The sequence below is a fragment of the Rhipicephalus microplus genome, chromosome 1, assembly GCF_043290135.1.
Source record: "Rhipicephalus microplus isolate Deutch F79 chromosome 1, USDA_Rmic, whole genome shotgun sequence".
Taxonomy (NCBI): domain Eukaryota; kingdom Metazoa; phylum Arthropoda; class Arachnida; order Ixodida; family Ixodidae; genus Rhipicephalus; species Rhipicephalus microplus.
Window position 1 is genome coordinate 128,284,972 of NC_134700.1, and position 20,041 is coordinate 128,305,012.

Sequence of the window (20,041 nt, forward strand, 5' to 3'; positions counted from 1 at the left end):
GAGAAGAATAGGTCAGGATTGGAAATAAAAGTAATTTGTTCAGGGTTAAACGGTGCTTCATATAGTCGTGAAAAGGTCTGCACAGTAAAAATGTTAAAGCGACATAATAAGGTTGGTATTCGTGCTTCAAGGTATAACACTGCATTTGCAGTATACTTTGGAAGTCCTAAGCATAGCCGTAAAGCCTCTCTTTCCAACAGAACGAGCGGCTGAAGTTTGTAGGCTGGCGCACCAGAAAAAAGAATGCAGCCAAACTCCAACACAGGTCGGACATACATTTTATATATAATCAAAAGTGCCTTTCTTCTCATACCTGATCTACAATTGCTCAACCTCCGCAATACGCCCATCGCGCGTACTGCTTTTGTCGCGATGTATTCAATGTGAGGGCGCAAATTTAGATGTTCATTATACATAACTCCAAGATATTTCAATGATTGTACTTGTGGGATATCTTGAAGCTTGTAAATAATAGATATGTGCACGGGATCTTTGATTGGAAAAACGAGAATAGCACATTTACCGGTATTCAGGTTAAACATCAATCCATCCAGCCAATGTTCTATTTTATTAGGATATGCTTGCAAGATAGTGTAGAGACAGTGGAAGTCATGTGCCATAGCAAAGAAAGCAATGTCATCGGCATAAACATAGGTTTTCACATCTGGATGAACGGGGATGGTACTAAGCAATATGTTGAATAAAACCGGAGAAAGTACTGACCCCTGAGGTACACCTCGGGTTTGCTTGTGCTTACAGGAAGAGAAACCGCCTTGATAACAAAAGAATTTTCTTCTACCTAAAAATTCCGTCACCCATGCTACTATATAAGGTGGAAGCCCATGACTCCATAACTGATTAGTCAAAATAGAATACTCTACACTATCATATGCTTTACATATGTCTAACGTTACTAAAGCCGCAAAGTGCTTTTTGTGACGGGCAATATGAATACGACTTTCCAGATCTACATGTGCATGCCATATGGAATATCCAGATCTAAAGCCAATTTGGGAAGAACTCAACAGTTGTTTCTCGTTAAGAAACCTAATTATACGACCATGAAGTACCCTTCCAATAAGTTTTACTACATTAGATGTTAAGGCTATCGGTCGTATGTTGTCTAAATTATAGCCTGCCCCCTGTTTCTTAAGCAATGGTATAATTTTCGCAATCTTCCATTCAGAAGGGACCCATGCTCTTCTAAGGGAATAATTGACGAGACTTAACAGATCATTCGGATATTCCCTGTGAAGTATTTTTAGCATTGTATTTGTTATTTCATCGGGGCCTGCTGCTGCATTTGGCAATCTTTCCATAGCCTGATTTAATTCGGAAGTTGATATTTCTGTGTAGTCATAGATGGTTGTTGTGTAAGCCGAATTAGGAAGATGCGTTGAGAACCTGTTTTCTAATTTCATTTCATTTCATTTCATTTATTTACTCTCAAGGCCGAAGCATTACAGAGAGGAGCGGGTATACATCGTACAGAAAATCAGGAAATACAGCAAACCAAAATTATATGCGCACAATGGCGGTCTGAAAACCATAAAAGAAAAGAAAGACTGCGTGATGTGAAGAAGAGGCAGGGTGGTTGTAACAACAATGTTCAACATGGTTGCGTCTTTGAATGACACGCGCACACAAAAAACTAACAAGAGAAAACACAGCGTGACTTAAGTGGCGAATTTACGCGAAATGGTTAGAGAGGGCGTTTTTAAACAAAGTGAGGTCAGTGATAGCAGCGATAGGGGCGGGAAGGTGGTTCCACTCATTTGCAGTTTTCGGGATGAATGATTCAAAATATAAATTCGTGCGGGCGCTAGGAATGCCCACTTTAAACTGATGATCGTTGCGTGAGGAAACGTACGATGGGGGCTGGAAAAGAGTGTTGCTAAAAGACGGAATACAATGAAAGATCTTATGGAACAGGCAAAGGCGAGATATTTTACGCCGCAGTGAGAGAGTGGGTAATTGAAGATTGGCTTTCATCGAGGTAACACTGGACGTGCGATGGTAGTTTGACATGACAAAACGTGCCGAGCGATTTTGAACCGCCTCGATGCTGTCAGCGAGGTAATTGGTATGTGGATCCCAGACTGATGACGCGTACTCGAGTTTGGGTCGGACTAATGTTTGATAAAGCAGAAGTTTAAGGTTAGTCGGAGCCAAAGAAACGTTTCTGCGCAGATAACCTAACGTGCGATTCGCATTGTTTGTAATATAATCGACATGCGTGTTCCAAGAGAGATTGTTAGAAATATATACTCCTAGGTACTTGTAGGACGAAACCAGATCGAGATTGCTGTGGTTAAGTGTGTAGTCGCACGGTACATTATGAGAAATACAACGGGAAATTCGCATAGCCTTGCATTTAGTAACGTTTAGCTTCATTAACCATGCGTCGCACCATGATGAAATGTGATCCAGGTCTGTTTGAAGGGCAAGATTATCTGCGTTAGTCCGGATTTCACGGTAAATTACACAGTCATCGGCAAATAGTTTGATGGATGATGAAATGTCTTTAGGTAAGTCGTTGATGTAGATAAGAAATAGTAGGGGACCAAGAACTGAACCTTGCGGAACGCCGGACGTTACAGGGCTAGTCGGGGAACAATGGTCATTAGCAGTTACGAACTGGGTGCGGTTAGATAAGAAACATTCAATCCACTTTAAGACGTTAGCATCAATATCTAGCACGTTTAGTTTCAGAAGAAGTAACTTGTGGCAGACGGTATCAAAGGCTTTCGAAAAATCTATGAAGACACAATCAACAGTAGATGAACGATCAGCAGCAGAGAATAAATCGTTAGTGAAGGCCAGAAGCTGTGTCTCACATGAATAATATTTCCTAAACCCGTGTTGGTGAATGCTGAAGAAGGCGTAACTTTCAAGATAGCTCACGTCGTGGGTGTAAATTACATGTTCGAGAAGTTTGCATGGTACACTGGTTAGTGAAATGGGGCGATAGTTCCCGGGACTATGAGCGTTTCCTGATTTAAACAAGGGAGCCACCTTCCCCACCTTCCAGTCCTCTGGGAGAACACCTTCTTCTAATGACTGATCAAAAAGTCTCGACAGAATAATTGAGGAATGAACGTCAGTGTTTTTCAAAAATTTAGAAGAAATGCCATTGAAGCCTGGTGACGACGAAATTTTTAAATTTTGGATCAACTTGCGTATGCCGGCCCGGTCAACGTGTACAGAATTCATCCCAATGAAATCGCGAGCTTGAACACCTGGAAGGACGACAGGAGTAGTGTTCGTAAAGAATGAAGAAAATGCATGGTTAAGGGTGATACAAACGTTCTCACAGGAAATTACTTCGTCCGTGTCAGTGGTAAGTTCAATCTGTTTCCTATCGCCCCCATTAACGACCTGCCAAAATTTGTGGGGATTGTTTTGCAGAATTAACAGTAGCGTTTGCTGAAGAAAGGACTCTTTTGCCGCGCATAAAGCACGCCCGTATTCATCGGCTACCTTTTCGTAAACCTCCCATCTTTCGGATAAATTAGAACGCTTGGCTTGGCGGTAAACGCGCTTGTTTTTATTGGACAGGCGTTTCAATGTTGGCGTGAACCACGGTGATTGACTGTTACATGCGATTTCGCGTAGTTGTATGTACTTGTTAACGAGTTCGGCAACTTTATTTTTAAACAGCATCCAGTTATCGTTGACAGATCTTTGGTTGAAGTCTTCTAGAAAACCGAGGTGAAATGTTCAAGTTCGGTATTAATGGTTCCATAATCAGCTCTACTGTAGTCCCTGAATCGCTTTTTACTTTTTTGTTTACGGGGCGATGCACAGGGGAGGTTGAAAACGATTGCTTTGTGATCACTGAGGCCTGGCAAAACAGAAAGCGATTGCACGAGATCGGGGTGAGAAGTCAGAACTAAGTCTAAAGTTGAAGCACTTGAATGTGTAATGCGAGTTGGGCACATAACCAGCTGCGTTAAATTGAATTGCGTGCATGTGTTAAGGAAGCAGGCGCTTTCAGAGGAGCCAGAGCCAGGCGATAAATGGGAGTTCCACGAAATATCAGGAAAGTTAAAATCACCTAGGATTAAAATTGGTGTGGCAGGGAACCTCACGTCCAAGTCACTTAGGACGTCATGAAAATCATTGGAAAAACCAGATGGCGCATTCGGAGGGCGATAGCAGGCACAAACAATGACATCTTAGTGACTTATGCGGATTCGAACGCACACCAATTCAAGGGAACATACAATGGGAATTTTAAAAGACATGAATTTCTCTGAAACAGCGATCAAGACACCGCCACCAGAACGCGAGCCACGGTCACACCTAAAAAAGGAAAATTTTTTGTCGCACTGCAGGATCTCACGGTTTTCAACTTTTGACGACAGCCAGGTTTCAGTCAAAACTATCACATCGGAAAGGCACGTGTTTACTGACGAAGACAAGGCATCACGCTTGTTGATAACACTTCGGATATTACAAAGCAAAAAACAACAGTCAGGGTTAGAGGTATTACAACTTGTGTTAGCATCTAGCTACAGTGGAGAAGATGGGCCTCTGATGACAGGATCATCGCGATTAGGAGGATTTGAGGGGTCAAGCGAGTTCGTTCCTATTTCGCACACGCGATCTGAAGATGCGCAGTAGGTGTATATTTTATTGACAATGACCACTTTATTGTATTTAGGAGAAAATTTGTGACCAGTCGACTTGGCGAAGTCGATTAGTTTTTTCCGGGTGGCGCGTGTAGCCTTGCAGAAATCCTCACAGATTGATGTATTTGTGTCACGAAACTTAGACTTCTGAGACAAAACACTATCTTTAGTTTTGGAAGAAGTGAAACGTGCTATCACGGGCCTAGTTTTATGCCGCGAAAACGTTCCTAGCCTGTGAGCACGCACGATAGCATCGTCAGGTAGCTGCAAGTTTAACGTAGAGGTAAGAATCAATCGGACCTTTTCTTCAGAATCGGCCCAAGTTTCTGACGCTGAATCTTTAATTCCGTAGAAAATCAGGTTCTCACGACGAGACCTATCCTCGAACTCATCCAGACGCGCTCGGAGCGAAGCCTGTTCACTTCGAACGGTGGTGGCTATCATTTCCTGCACGTTAGAGCCGTCTAGAAATTCTTCAAATGAATCGACTCGTTTTTCTAGATCAGTTAGCCGAGTGGTCAAATCTAATACTTTGGACTCAAGTAACTTTTGGTTTTCTTTCACTTCGTCTATGGATTTAATGAGGCTGTCATGCCGTTGGTCAAGGTGTTTTGTTAAATCTTGAATAGCCAGAAGAACGTCACTGCTCTGTTTGCTAGGGTCTTGTTTCGGGGGACCAGGGTTGAGCTCGACGTCTCCGCTGACCAACAACATTTTAGCAACAAAAACACACTCCACAACGGTGCAGGCAAGAACACTTGGGCATGGGAACAGCAGCAGAAAGAGGTTGTTTGAGCGTTTAGAAAAAAGGGGTGGGGCGGGACCAACCTGAACAAAAAGACAAAGGGGGTTGTCAGCCGCCGGCATCACTGCTGCGATCCAATGCCCACTGAAGGGCGAAGGGTTCCGCCAGCCGGTTATATGGTCCGTCTGCCTTGATGACGATGTCACACTGGCTTCTTCTGCGTAGTAGGGTTTCAATGTTGCGTAAGGCGGCCAACCATGGTCGACGCAAGGTGACGAGTCAAACAAGGGACATGCGTCGATCTCAGGAGGCAGTCGCAGTCGATCCGCGCAGGCAGCAGGGCACGTTCCAAGGATTGCAGCCAGCTGAACAAAAAAACAAAGGGGGTTGTCAGCCGCCGGCATCACTGCTGAGATCCAATGCCCACTCTTTAGCCAACTGATTCAATGATTCCTGTAGTTCCCGTGAGGTGTAAACTACTGAGTCAACGTTTCCTGGTATATGGGTCTTCTTCCTACCACGAAGGAAGTTGAATAAAGCACGTTTGTTATTTGATTTAGACAGCTACTCGAAATGTTCTTGGTCATATTGCTCTTTCGCTCGCGATACAGTGCGTGTAAATGTTGCCGCAATGAACTGATAATCCTTCCAATTTTTTGGACTCTGATTACATATAGGTCTTTTCCATGCAGCTTTTCTTCTTCTATAATCTCGTGTGCACTCATCATTCCACCATCTACTAGGTTGGGCACTTTTGGATGACGACGAAGCAATTACAAATTCTGAAGTGTTCTTGGGGATTTTTAAAGCAGAACAGAGACTTCTGCCGTGGTCTTCATTTTGACCACTGGACACTGCCCTAATGTTGGAACGCATGCAGTCTTTAAATTTTTTGTAATTGATCAATGTTTTCTCTGTCCTTTCAATAGATTTCACGGCACATGAGATTTCAAAGTATACAGGAAGATGGTCACTGTTTGAAGAGAAATCAATTGTTTTCCAAGACTTCATTGAAACACTTGGGCTGCAAAACGTGAGATCTAATACCGATCGTGTCCGTCCGCGAATAAATGTAGGCTGTCTATCATTTAGGCAGATAAGATTTTTATTACTCATCCAATCCCACGGAAGAGTACCAGAAGGGCCTGTTCGAAATCCCCATGAAACATGATGTGAGTTGAAATCACCAGTCAGAAGGAAATTATTCTTGCAATTAGCTAAGACAGTATTTAATTATTGAGTATTATGCAAACCCGTTGGATAATATGCGTTTATAGGTGAAAAAGGGTGGTGCCCTGGCAGACAGAGGTCTATTGCCAAAATTTCACAGTCTGTGGACATAAGCTGAAAAGCTATGCTCGCTGTGCGGCAAAATTTATTCGAGACTAGTATAATTAGACCACCTCCTAGTGATGGACGGTCTAACCGAAATGCTCTGAAATTGTTTAAATGATAATTCTTAACAGGGTTAAGCCAGGTTTCTTGTAATAAGATTATATCCGGATATAACTGATTAATTAAGCAAAGTAAGTCAGTAGAAGCAGAAATCAAAGACCTACAATTCCACTGTAGTACTTTCAAGGTATCTATGTTGACGAGCGAAACACTTCAGCAACAGCAGCTTCTAAAATACTCTCTTTAATAAGTGCACTGGCATTTTCGCTGCCCTTTTTGGGTTTTGTGTTTGGGCAAGGAGATTTTGATGGAGATCCAGTGCGCTTCTGACGCCTGAAATCTTGGCATACGTTCATTTCATTCTGATCCTCCACGTGGTTCGACGTAGAAGGTACGGACGAAATTGGGGTTTTCTCCTCTCGGGAGTGTCGCTGTGGGGCTAAATTCGGTATCTCTTCCGCTGCACAAGGTGCCGACTTGGCCATCGGTACTCCTACTGCAGAAGCCAGCTGTGTCATCTGTGAGCAAAACACTTGAGAGATGCACTCACTCACGCTCGTAACTATGTGTTCCAGCGCTTTCGACATCGCCTTTTCGACTGCAGCCTCAATAAGTTTAAGAATCTTCGTCTCACTTAGTTGTTCGTGCCTCGACGCGACTCCGGCATATCCAAAGGCTCTATCCTTCACAACTGTTATTGCTTCTCGCCGCGAGCAACGACGTCTGTCCATGATTTCTAGAAGTTGCGTTTCATTAGACCTTGCGGTGCAGTTCAGATAATCGGCCGCGTGATTTCCTGCACAGAGGCAGCACTTTTCGGTTTCGGCGTTGCACTCCTTCGATGGATGGGTATCGCCACAGATGCGGCAACGTGAATTTCATTTACAGCCCCCTGCACTGTGACCAAAACGCCAACAGTTTTGACATTGGAGAGGACGAGAAGCGAGACGTTCGACTCTGAAAATGAGCGGCCATATTTTTAACTTGGATGGACAGGAAGTGCCGGCAAAGGTAGCAATAACCGACTCAGTGGGGACTTTCTCACCGTTAACTAATCGGTTGCATCGGTACACAGCTATGACCCCAGCATCAGACAGCTTTTCCAGAGTCTCAGCGGGCGTTAATGTAGAGTCGACTCCTCGTACAATTCCCTTAGTGCACGCTAAATGAGGCGGGATAAATGCACTTACCGGGACTGAAGCAAATGTCTTGCATTTCAGGATGTCAGAAACGCACGAAGGATCTGACGATCTGCTTACCAAACCACCTCTTCCGAACTGACGAACATCACTTATCAGCTGAAAGTGCGGCGTCATGGCCTGCAACTCCACCTGGATCGCCCTCGGGTTGTTGAGCCTAATAAATCCACCACTCGAGGGCACCAGCGCAACAGGGATGCTTCCAACACCACTGCGGAAAAAATATTCCGATGGCAATTCATCATTAGGCAAGGAGGCTGACCAAGGGCTGTGCCCTTGGCCAGGAGATGAATTAGACATTAGCACTAATTCGATTGCTTAAAGAAGTAATATGCAATTTCAGCTAGTTTCAACAGGTGAAATTCACCCGAAACTCAGCCAAACCACCGTCCGAAAGAGTCCGAAGGGACGAGCCCGGTTCAGAACGAGCAGACGCCCTGCGGATGATCCAGGCCGGCAGGTCGTTCTCTCGCGAGGCACAGTCTAGCGCGTTGTCACGCGCGTCATGCACGGCAGATGTTTGTTGAGTACTCGTTTGTTGAGTAGCCTGTTTGAAATCCTGCGTCTTCTTTTGTTTGACTGAGTTTTGCCTCAATTAGGTTGTCAATTATGAACGTGCAATTATGAGTTCATAACACATACACTTCTTTGAATCAATCATTCATTCATAGGGAGGGGGTGTTGATGTGGCATTGTGGCAGACTTGGTGCCTTGGTTAAATTTCTGAGGGATCATAGGTCAGCTGGCATCTTGTATTAAGATTCCGTACTACGGACGCCATTAAGCATTAAAGAGTGCTCCACACTCGCCTTCATGGCTGCAGATGTGTCTGACTGGTAAATGAGGCGTTTCAAGTGTAAATACACTTTATAAGCGACCCCAAACCATCCACCGCCGTCGGCGGCGTCCGCAGTCTTCTCTCTATCTTTAAAAGAAAGAGGACTTGGCGGGCCGCAGCGCGACTCTCTACCGAATAAGCCACGGACGCGACGCTGATATCGGTGTCAGTAACGCGCCTTATACCCCTCCCCCTTCGCTCGCTCCTCCGCTCTCCTCGCTCGCTGCAGCTGCACGCGCACCCCTCGCTCTCGCGCGCCCGCCTTCTCTCTCAGTCTCCCGTCGAGAGCGGGTCGTGAGGGGGAGTAGAGTTAAAATCCGTTGGCATTCGCCAGTGAGTTAACGTAAACTCCCCCATGTGATCAAATTGCGATTCCCAGAAACCATTACACCGCAAAGGCACCATAGTGTGATTAATAAATATAATAGTGCGAATTAATAAATACCCCTCATAGCATCACCCCGTGTATTCGCACTTAACCATGTTCACCCTCGGGGAAATGCTTGGGAGTTTTTTTTGCTAAAAAGCCGAATGTAATCTAAATGAGACTGAGAAAAACGCACTTTCTCTTCTACAGACAATATGGTCGGGCGGGCTGAGACAAAGTTTTCCCAGCATGTTCCTCTCCCTTAAGTACGACAACTTTTTATTGTGGCTTAAGTATACATAGCAAAATATCATCACTATTCTTGAGTAAAGTTTGTATTTGGCTCATATGAATTGAAACATTTCATTTGTACATGAATTAGGTCGTAAGAAGTGTAAAACGGTTCGAATGTATGGTATAGCAATATTTTGCGCTATTATTGACATCATTATTGTGCATCCTCCAGTGAAGTGCTTCGACGCATGGGCGTAATTGCGATAACTAGATTTGAGGAGCGAGGGGTACTGGCTGGCAAACGGCGCACTATTCTGGAATGTCATGAGTATTTTCTTTTTTCTGGCATCTATTGAAAGCCTTGAAAAGTGTTCCAGTTAGTTTTTTGCCATGCTTTGTCTCACCACTTCTTTTTTCTTAAAAAGCAGATAGACGCCCAATATCTTTGTTTCCTGCTTACTTTTACAGCGAAAGCTGTTATGAGATCACAACTCGGGGCACGTGCAGTTCTCCGTCGTCGCCGCCGCCACCGGTGTGTGTAAGTCCATCGCGTGAAATTTAAAAAAGAAAACCTAGCACCAAAGGCTCAGTGGAGCTCGAAACCCGGGTCTGCTGCGTGACAGCTCCGTATTCTACCACTCAGCTACGCCAGTGCTTGTGACTTTTTGGCAAACCTAGCACCAAAGACACAGTGGTGCTCGAACCAGGGTCCACTGAGTGCCAGCACAGATTTATATCACTGAGTGGCGCGGGTTAAATTTTCATGGTATTTATTAAAGTATTTGTGTAATAAGGACGAAATAAAGTATAGGAAAGTACAATCAAATGGCTACTTTACGCGCTCAAGCATTACTCATAAACACTCAATGGCTAACAAAGCACGAGTTCTTCACATCGGGAGTTCTTCACATCGTGTTATGAAACTAAGAAAGAGTGAGGTCAAACAGCTCTCCAAGATGGAGTACCAGTCCGGTCTAAAGTCTAGTTCGTCGTAACTGTGTAGACAGGATAACAGCTGATCATTAAGGGTAACTAACTGGATTCTCTGAAAAGGCAAGCGGGTTAGGGGGAGACATAGGGTAGGTGGGCAGATCAGATTAAGAAGTTTGCTGGTATAAATTGGCCGCAGCAAGCACAGGACCGAGTTAACTGGCGGAACATGGGAGAGGCCTTTGTCTTGCAGTGGACGTAGTCAGGCTGATGATGACGATGGTGATGATGATGATGATCATGATGATGATGATGATGATGATGATAAAATGTGTTGGAGGTGAATAGCCATTTGAAATATGTGCCTGTTTGAAGAGGTGGTGGGCTGGGCATTGTGGTCCTGCATTCGTTTTTCGCACAAGCTTTGCAAACACATGAGGAAAACATATTATATGGCACTGCATCAAGCGCTGCTTGTAGAAGATGGCGTATTGTGTTAGCATTATTAACAAAACATTTTTTTCAGTGCTCGCTAAAGGACATTCCAAAACAGTACGACATCTTTACAGCTAACAAATCAATGTTTCATCACTTCTGGCACATCACATACAAAGCAGTGAACAGACGGAATTAAGTTGACATGAATTCCTCCAACATACCTGGGTGTACCATTGCATTCTATAGATTCAGTGCGAATTACTGAAAGAAGTGCTCCCTTAAGCTCGAACGAAAGGCCCAGACATTTATTCCTTATCAACTTTCAATCTTTGGGAGAGCTGAAGCTTGAATACATTCTTAGCGACAAAGCTTTACTATGTATTGCAACTTATCCACTGCACAAGATTTTATGTACAATGCTTTCATCGAATGTTCGCCACTTTCGTACGGTCGTATACTTTTGAGTCCATGCGTCGTGACAATATATTCAAGCCAGTTAGTAAGGGTGGGTCAAGTTTAAAACACGTTTGCTTATGGCAAATAGTGTCACGATTCTTCTTTTTTCGACACAATGCCCAGCCTGTAATTCGTTCCTCCTTAAAGGTTGCACGTGTTGATTGCTTACCAGACGTAATTGTTTCAGCAAACTTCTTTCAACGCCCGTGTTTGTGATTCATGCAGGAAGTTTAACTCGCAGTTCAGCACCGTAAAGCTCGCTTTTCTGTAGAATGAATACCTGTACACAGTATTGCGCAAGGCTCTGTATAGGGATCTGCGAAGTATACTATTTCCACCTCCGTCGTACCACTCACTGTACTCCAATCTTCCAGGCCACGATGTGTTGAAGCGAGTGCGTGAAATGTACATTTCACTCAATTCAAAAATATTCTTGTCGAAAAGAATCACTGAGATGAAACAAGAATTAGGCAAGTCAGCCTCTTACTTTTTCCGATCGAGTTTGGTCAATAAACATTTTGTCCTTCAGCAAGTGCCAATTCGTGCTAGAAAATTTAAATGTCGAACGTAACAACGATAGCAAAACTAACTAAGACACAGATTTGGTGGAACCATGTTGGTTGTTTTGGTCATGATTGTTAGCGCAGTGCTGGGTAAATGATTTTGGCTCACTTTGATTGAAACAGTTGAAATACTTGGCTAGTTAAGATTAAAAACGCCTTTTGGAGCTCATGTTACTATAAGGCATTGCCCCATTTTTTATTTTAACTGTTGCAGAAATTGGGTGTACTGAGGCATACTGCGCGTTCCTTGGAAACTAAGCCTAGTTTCTGCTTCTTAATTTCGCTCTTTTAGATAAAAACGCCTCATATATACCCCGTAATGTAGACGGGGTGGAGGAGGCGGGTAGCCGCTGTGGTTGTGCTATTCTTTTTTCTGTTTGATATAGCCTTAACGAAAACTAGCGGATGATGAAGCCATAAAACTTATGGGGAACGTCGATTTTGGTATTTTAGGTCTGACGCAGTGTTCATGTGAAGAAAGTAAAGTTGACGCAAGCACAACTTGCGTCCGATATTGACCCAGCCTGCCTTTTTTTCTTTCTGTCTTTTTCTGTCTTAATCTATCTGTACTTGTCGATGGTCCTTCTGGATTATTGTAACCCACGCCAGACAAGTCGACCCATGGCTTCTGGGTAAGAAGCAGAATCTGAGCAGGAGAAAACGTACGCGTCGCAGATATGATGATGATAATTTTTGTTGGCACTACCCTGCGCAACAAAAAAGCCTAAAAAGACCAACTATTAGAAATAAAACACCGAATTTTACACATGATGAACAATTGGCAGATCCCACGTACAATGGGAATCAAATATATGCGAAGCATTTATGAGAAATGTTGAAGTGTCACTTTAAAATCAGCATGAAATGACGAAGTGGATGTAAATAATGCCGTAAATGACTTCCGGGTCATGATTATCATATTTGGATGCTTCGCTTACTTTCGACATTCATTCACGACACATGATACCAAATTTATACCCCTGTCACACGTAGCAACTTCAGTGCACTTTGAGCGAGTAAACTTAGCCGCGAGTGTCATTTGCTCGCTGTCACACGAGTTAGTTTCACTCGCTGAAAAGTACACCTGCCTACAAGTGCGTTCCCAAACCTCACTTCAAAGTGACAGCAGCGATGAAGTGTGTAGCCTCGGTACCAGTGGCTTGTACAGAAAGACGATGTTGCCTAAAGCGGTGCTCATACTATTATTAAACATTGTTTTTGTTATGGTTGATATGGTTATGTATAAAACATATCATAAACTACCACAATGACCTCGGTACTTTCCCTGTCAGGTTGTTTGCGGCCACGTCCACTTGGGGGATGCCGCCGCATTTTTACAGCAATGGCTGCGTTCATCGCGTTGTTTACTTCAAGCTACCCTTGCACATTTGTAGGTGAGTTGTTCTCTGGTCATTTAGGATGACATATGCCACCAGTCCAATCAAGAAGGGCGTAAGGCAGGGAGACACAATCTCCCCAATGCTATTTACCGCGTGCTTACAGGAGGTTTTGAGAAGCCTAGAGTGGGAACAATTAGGGATAAGAGGTAATGAAGAGTGCCTTAGTAACCTGCACTTCGCCGATGATATTGCATGGCTGAGTAACTGAGGGGACAAATTGCAACTCATGATTACGGACTTAGAAAACATGATTACGGACTTAGAAAAGGAGAGCAAAAAGGTAAGCCTTAAAAATAATCTCCAGAAAACGAAAGTAATGTACAACAACCTCGGAAAAGAGCAGCACTTCGAGATATGTAATAGTGCTATTCAAGTTGTAAAAACTATGTCTACTTAAGGCAGGTAATAACCGTGGAGCCTAACCACGAGATTGAAGTAACAAGGAGAATAAGAATGGGGTGGAGCACATTTGGCAAGCACTCTCAAACTATGACAGGTAGATTGCCACTATCCCTCAAGAGGGAGGTATATAACAGCTGTATCTTGCCGGTACTTAGCTACGGAGCAGAAACCTGGAGACTTACAAAGAGGGTTCTCCTTAAATTGAGGACGACGCAGTGAGCAATGGAAAGAAAAATAATAGGTGTAACCTTAATAGACAAGAAGAAAGCAGAGTGGATTAGGAAACAAACGAGGGTTAAGGATATCATAGTTGAAATAAAGAAGAGGAAACGGACATGGGCTGGACATGTAGCGCGTAGACAGGATAACTGCTGGTCATTAAGGTTAACTAACTGGCTTCTAAGAGAAGGCAAGCAGGTTATGTGGAAACAGAATGTTAGGTGGGCAGATGAGATTGAGAAGTTTGCGGGTATAAATTGGCAGCAGCAAGCACAGGACCGGGTTAACTGGCGGTACATGGGAAAGGCCTTTGTCCTGCAGTGGACGTAGTAAAGCTGATGATGATGTAGATAATGATGATGATGATTGCAATTCCACAAGTACTGCTTCCCCGAAGACAACGTAGTAGTCCGACGAGAAGACACAGGCACAAAAATAACCAATATACGTTTTACTACAAATACGTCAATCGCCACTGTCATCATTTACAAAGTACAGTTCGTTTTCTCGTGTAGCAGCGAACCATCAAATGACGCTTCGTGAGCCTAAGTACACTCGATAAAAGTGCACTTAAGTTGCCACCTGTGACAGGGGTAGTAGTATACGTGGAGCTATCGAAACGGCCGTGAGTACGCTATGAGCTTGGTATGTTGTCATGTTCTTACATGACACGCGTGTCAGAATTATCATGTTTGCACAAGACATATATATCGTCAACCATTGACGTCACGTAAAACCAAATTTGTATTTTGTAAATCTAGCGAAACAGAAGCAAGCGAATCATGAAGGGCCCAATATACTCCAATGTAGCACTGACGCGCGCGCACGCTGGGCCCAGTGACGCTATGTTAGCAAAACGCGATCACTCGATGGTCTGACGCCAGGTGCCACCAGCGTCCGTTGCCGCGGCCCTACGGCATTCGGTGCAGAATGTGACATGCTGAGTTGCGTGGCGATTCCATAGAGTAACATAACTCTATGCCGATGCGTTACCCGGCAACACTGTGTCTCCCTCCTTTCGTGCCGGAGGGACGCCGGTGAGCACGCGAACCACATCACGTCGAGATGTATTGTCGCCTTGACGGTGGCATGGGTTAATGTTCTCACATAACACGCATCTCATGATCATTATGTTTGCACCAGTCACATACCTTCGTCATCCATGGGCGTCCCGTAATACCAAATTTGGCGTATGTGAAGCTAACAAAATGGCCACGAGCGCATCATGAAGGTCCCAATATACTTCAATGTAGCGTTGACGCGCGCGAATGCTGGGCACAGTGATGCTACGTTAACAAAACGCGAGCACTGTCAAGTCTGACGCTAGGCGCGACCAGCGTCCATCAGCGCGGCCTGACAGCAACCAGTGCGAAATGCGACATGCTGCATTTAGCGTCGATGCGGTACCCAGACAACACTGCGTCTCCCGCTTTTCGTGACGGAGGGACGCCGGACGTGCTAAAATGCGCATGTGTCAAAGCAAAGAGGCGCGGCACACGCGTGCTAGTATATGGCAGGCCCGGTGCCTGGAGTGGCAACGCCGACGTTACGCGACAAAATGAACGCTGGCGAGCACACGCACCGCGTCACGTCGAAATGTATTCGCGCCTTGACTGTGACATGTAGTCATGTCACATGACACGCATCTCATGATTAACATGTTTGCACCAGTCACATACCTTCGTCATCCATTTGGCGTCACGGCATACAAAATTCGCCATATGTGACGCTAGCGAAACGGCCACGAGTGCATCATGAGCGTGGCATGTAGTCATGTCCTTACATGACACGCATGTCATGATTTTTATGTTAGGTTCTGTCGCTTGTGTTCGCCATGCAATGACGCCATAAAATACCAGTCTTGCAACACGCCATGTGAACGAAATCACCGAAATAGCTGCAGGACCGTGAAATGTAAACCATGACATTCATGACACATGTCATGATTTTCATGTTATGACTAGTCAAGTATGTTTTTCATACAGTCATGTTATGCCATACTAAGTTTGGTATCGATACGGTATCGAAACGGCAAGGAGAGCCAAAAGTCGTAGGCGGATAGATAGATAGATAGATAGATAGATAGATAGATAGATAGATAGATAGATAGATAGATAGATAGATAGATAGATACGCTGAAAGTCACCGAAGGTCGCTAAGAAAGGCTTCGTATTTAGAATATGCCACGTTGCAAGACCGCTTGAGCGCTGCGATTTCAGTGCTCCCCGACACTCCGCGTGCAAACGATACGCTTCAATCACGATAGTTCATGGCAGCGTTGAGTCGACGAAGCTGTTATTGCGTGTGCTGCTGCAAGAAACAGGTATTGCACACTGAGAGCCACGACTATCATGGCTTCTGTGTCGCCTGTTAAGTGACAGTACATGTGGCTCGTTCGCACGCCGAGTCTAGAGGAGCACTGCAATCACGACTCGTACGTGAACGCAGGCTTGTATGCTACGTGGAATTTTATATGCGAAGCATTTCTTAGCGAAATTTGGCAACATTTATCTATCTATCTATCTATCTATCTATCTATCTATCTATCTATCTATCTATCTATCTATCTATCTATCTATCTATCTATCTATCTATCTATCTATCTATCTATCTATCTATCTATCTAGCCGCCTACGACTTTTAGCTCTCCTGGCCGTTTCGATAATGGTACCGATACCAAACTTGGTATGCCTAAACATGAATGTATGAAGAACAAAATTGACTTGTCATAATGTGAAAATCATGAAATGTATGTCATGATTTACATTTCAAGTTCCTGCAGCTCTTGCGGCAGTTTCGTTCACATGACATGTTAGAAAACTTGTATTGTATGGCATGATTGCATGGCGAACAGAAGCGACAGACCCTAACATGAAGATCATGACATGAGTGTAATGTAACAACATGACTACATGCCACACTCATGATGCGCTTGCGGCCGTTTCGCCAGCGTCACATATACCAATTTTGGCATTACAATGTGAACGGATGACGAAGGTCTCTGACTGGTGCAAATCTGATAATCATGAGGTGCGTGTCATGTGAGAACATGAATACATTCCACAATCAAGGCGCGAATACATTTGGACGTGACGCGGTGCGCATGCTCACCGGCGTTCAGTTCGTCGCGCCGCGCCGACGTTACCACGCCAGGCGGCGGTCCTGCCTTATACACGCAGGCGCGCACCGCGCTTCGTTGCTTTGACACATGCATGTTTCAGCGCGTCTGGCATGCCTCCGTCACGAAAATATGGAGACGCGGTGTTGGCTGGGTAACGCATCAGCGCAAAACGCGGCGTGTCGCTGTTCACGCCGGTTGCCGTCGGGTCGCGCTGACAGACGCTGGACGCGCCTGGCGCAGACCATAGAGAGCTCGCGTTTCGCTAACGTAGCGTCGCTGTGCCCAGCGTGCGCACGCGTCCACGGTACATTGGAGTATACTGGGCCTGTCATGATTTTCTCGCGGCCGTTTAGCTAGCTCCACATGTACTAAATTTGGTGTTACGTCACGTCAATGATGACGAAATATATGAGTGGTGCAAACATGTTAATTCTCACACGCGTTTCATGTAAGAACATGACAACATACCGCTCTCATAGCGTGCTCGTGGCCGTTTCACTAGCTCCACACATATTAAATTTGGTATGACGTGACGTGAATAGATGACAATGGTAAACTACACATGTAAACATGACAATTATGACACGGAATTATGTACGGCATCATTTGCTTCCACCTCGTTACGTTGTGGAAGTTTTAAAGTGACATATTAACATTTCTTATTCGTGCTTCACATATCTTTGATTGCCACTGTACGTGAGATCTGCCAATTTTCCGGGGGGCGAAGCTCCTTAAGCCATGGGTCGTGCGTCCGCTATGTATGTAGAAGTCGTCGTCGTAGAAGTAGGTTGCCACGTTCCCGGCCGGTCTAGAGGAGCGGCAGGTACCCACCCATTTGAATTGCGGAAGAAACCTGCTCACGTTAATCATAAATATTAAGATAGTTGTTTCTGATGAAATAACGTATAGAGACAAGTATCAGTGACCTAATTCCTAATAAAATTTGCTTTGCCCCGCCGCGGTGGTCTAGTGGCTAAAGTAATCGGCTGCTGACCCACAGGTCGAGGGTTCAAATTCCGGTTGTGATGGCTGCATTTCCGACGGAGGCGGTAATGTTGTAGGCCCGTGTGCTAAGAATGGGGTGCACTTTAAAGAACCCCATGTGGTCAAAATTTTCGGAGCCCTCCACTATGGTGTCTGTCATAATAAAATGGTGGTTTTGGGACGTTAAACCCCTCAAATCAATCAATCAATCAATAAAATTTGCTTTGAGTTCAATGCTTACAAAAAAACCTGGCAGATCCCACTTACAGTGGGAATTGATGATATGGGAAGCACGAATGAGAAAGGTTGATATGTCATTTTTAAATCAGCCCAACGTTACCTGGTGGAGGTACATGACTTCCGTGTCATTTTTATGATGTTTGGATGTATCGTTTACCTTCGTCATCTGTTAACGTCACGCGATACCAAATTGAGTATATGTGCAGCTAGCAAAACTACCACGAGCACGCTATAAGCGTGGTATGTTGTCATGTTCTTACATGACACGCGTGTCAGGATTATCATGTTTGCACCAGTCATATAAATTCGTCATTTATTGACGTCAACTAAGACAAAAATTGGTATATGTGAAGTTAGCAAAACGGTGGCGTTCACATCATGAAGGGCCCAATATACTCCACTTTAGCGTTGACGCGCACGGACGCTGGGCACAGCAACGCTACGTTAGCATAACGCGAGCGCTCCATTGTCTGACCGGCGCGACCAGCGTCCGTCGGCGCGGCCCGACGGCAACCAGTGCGAAATGCGACATGCTCCATTTCGCGCCAATGCGTTGCCCAGAAAACACTACGTCGCCCTCTTTTCGTGGCGGAGGGACGCCAGGCGCGCTGAAACGCGCTGAAACGCGCATGTGTCAAAGCAACGCAGCACGGCGCGCGCCTGCGAGAATATGGCCGGACCGGTGGCTGGAGTCGCGACGACGGCGTGACGCATCAAAATGAACGCCGGTAAGCACGTGTACCACGTCACGTCGAAACGTATTGTCACCTTGCTTGTGGCATGTAGTAATGTACTCACATGACACACATCTGATGATTATCATTGTTTGCACCAGTCGCATACCTTAGTCATCTATTGATGTCACGTAATGCCAAATTTGGCATGTGTGAAGCTAGCCAAACGGCCGCGAGCGCATAATAAGTGTGGTATGTAGTCATGTTGTTACATGACACGCATGTCGTCATTATCATGTTTGTATATGTCATTTACCTATGTCGTTGCGTAATACCGAGTTTGGTACATGTGAAAGTAGTGAAACGGCCGCGAGCGCATCATGAGCACACTATGTAGACATGTTACATGACACGCATCTCAAGTTCATCTTGTTTGCACCAGTATTATAGCTTTGTCGTCCATTCACGTCCCGTAATACTAAATTTGGTATAAGTGAAGCTAGGAAAACGGCTGCCAGCGCATCATTAGCGTGGCATGTAGTCATGTTGTTACATGACAAGCATACAATGATTTTCATTTTAGGGTCTATCACATGTGTTCACCGTGCAATCATATCATACCATACCAGTTTTGCAACATGCCATGTGCATGAACGAAACCGCTGCAAGAGCTGCAGGATCAGGAAAAGTAAATCAGGACACTCAAGACATGCATGTCATGATTTTCATGTCATGACTTGCCAAACATGTTCTTCATACAGTCATGCTATTCGATACCAAGTTTGGTATCGATACCATTATAGAAATGGCCAGGAGAGTTAAAAGTCGTAGGCGGCTAGATAGATAGATACGCTCAAAGTCGCCGAAGTTCGCTGAGAAATGCTTCGCTTTAAAAAAAAATAGCAAATGAAGGACGCACTCTGAGCACTGTCTAACCAGAAAAGCTAACCACGTTAAACTCGCTGGGCGTAATCTCCTAGGTTTCAGAAAGGTTTAGCGAGGGTTGGACCACAGTGCCTTGAGATAGCGGTGGTGAAAGGTGGGAACTAGACACGGAGCACAGGTTGTAAGACAGTGCACACTTACCGCTCCTATTGTCTGGTCATGCCATCTTTCATTTACTCTTTGGAATGTCCGCTAGATGTTGGTACTTCTATATCATGAATATATGATGCAAAGATGCGAGATGGTGGTACTTAGAG

The 20,041-nt window shown here is 44.7% G+C and overlaps 1 protein-coding gene across 1 annotated transcript in view; it reads right to left on the reverse strand.

Moving 5' to 3' along the window:
* Window positions 1-8,178, reverse strand: part of LOC119178218 (uncharacterized) — a 40,495-nt gene extending 32,317 nt beyond the window's left edge. Inside the window, exons 1-2 of the mRNA XM_075887344.1 lie at window positions 7,965-8,178; window positions 5,463-5,744 (exon numbers count right to left, since the gene is read on the reverse strand). Of these exons, the coding sequence (XP_075743459.1) occupies window positions 5,463-5,744; window positions 7,965-8,090 (408 nt within the window). The 5' untranslated portion in view covers window positions 8,091-8,178. The remainder of the gene's footprint in view (window positions 1-5,462; window positions 5,745-7,964) is intronic.
* Window positions 8,179-20,041: the final 11,863 nt, after the last annotated feature.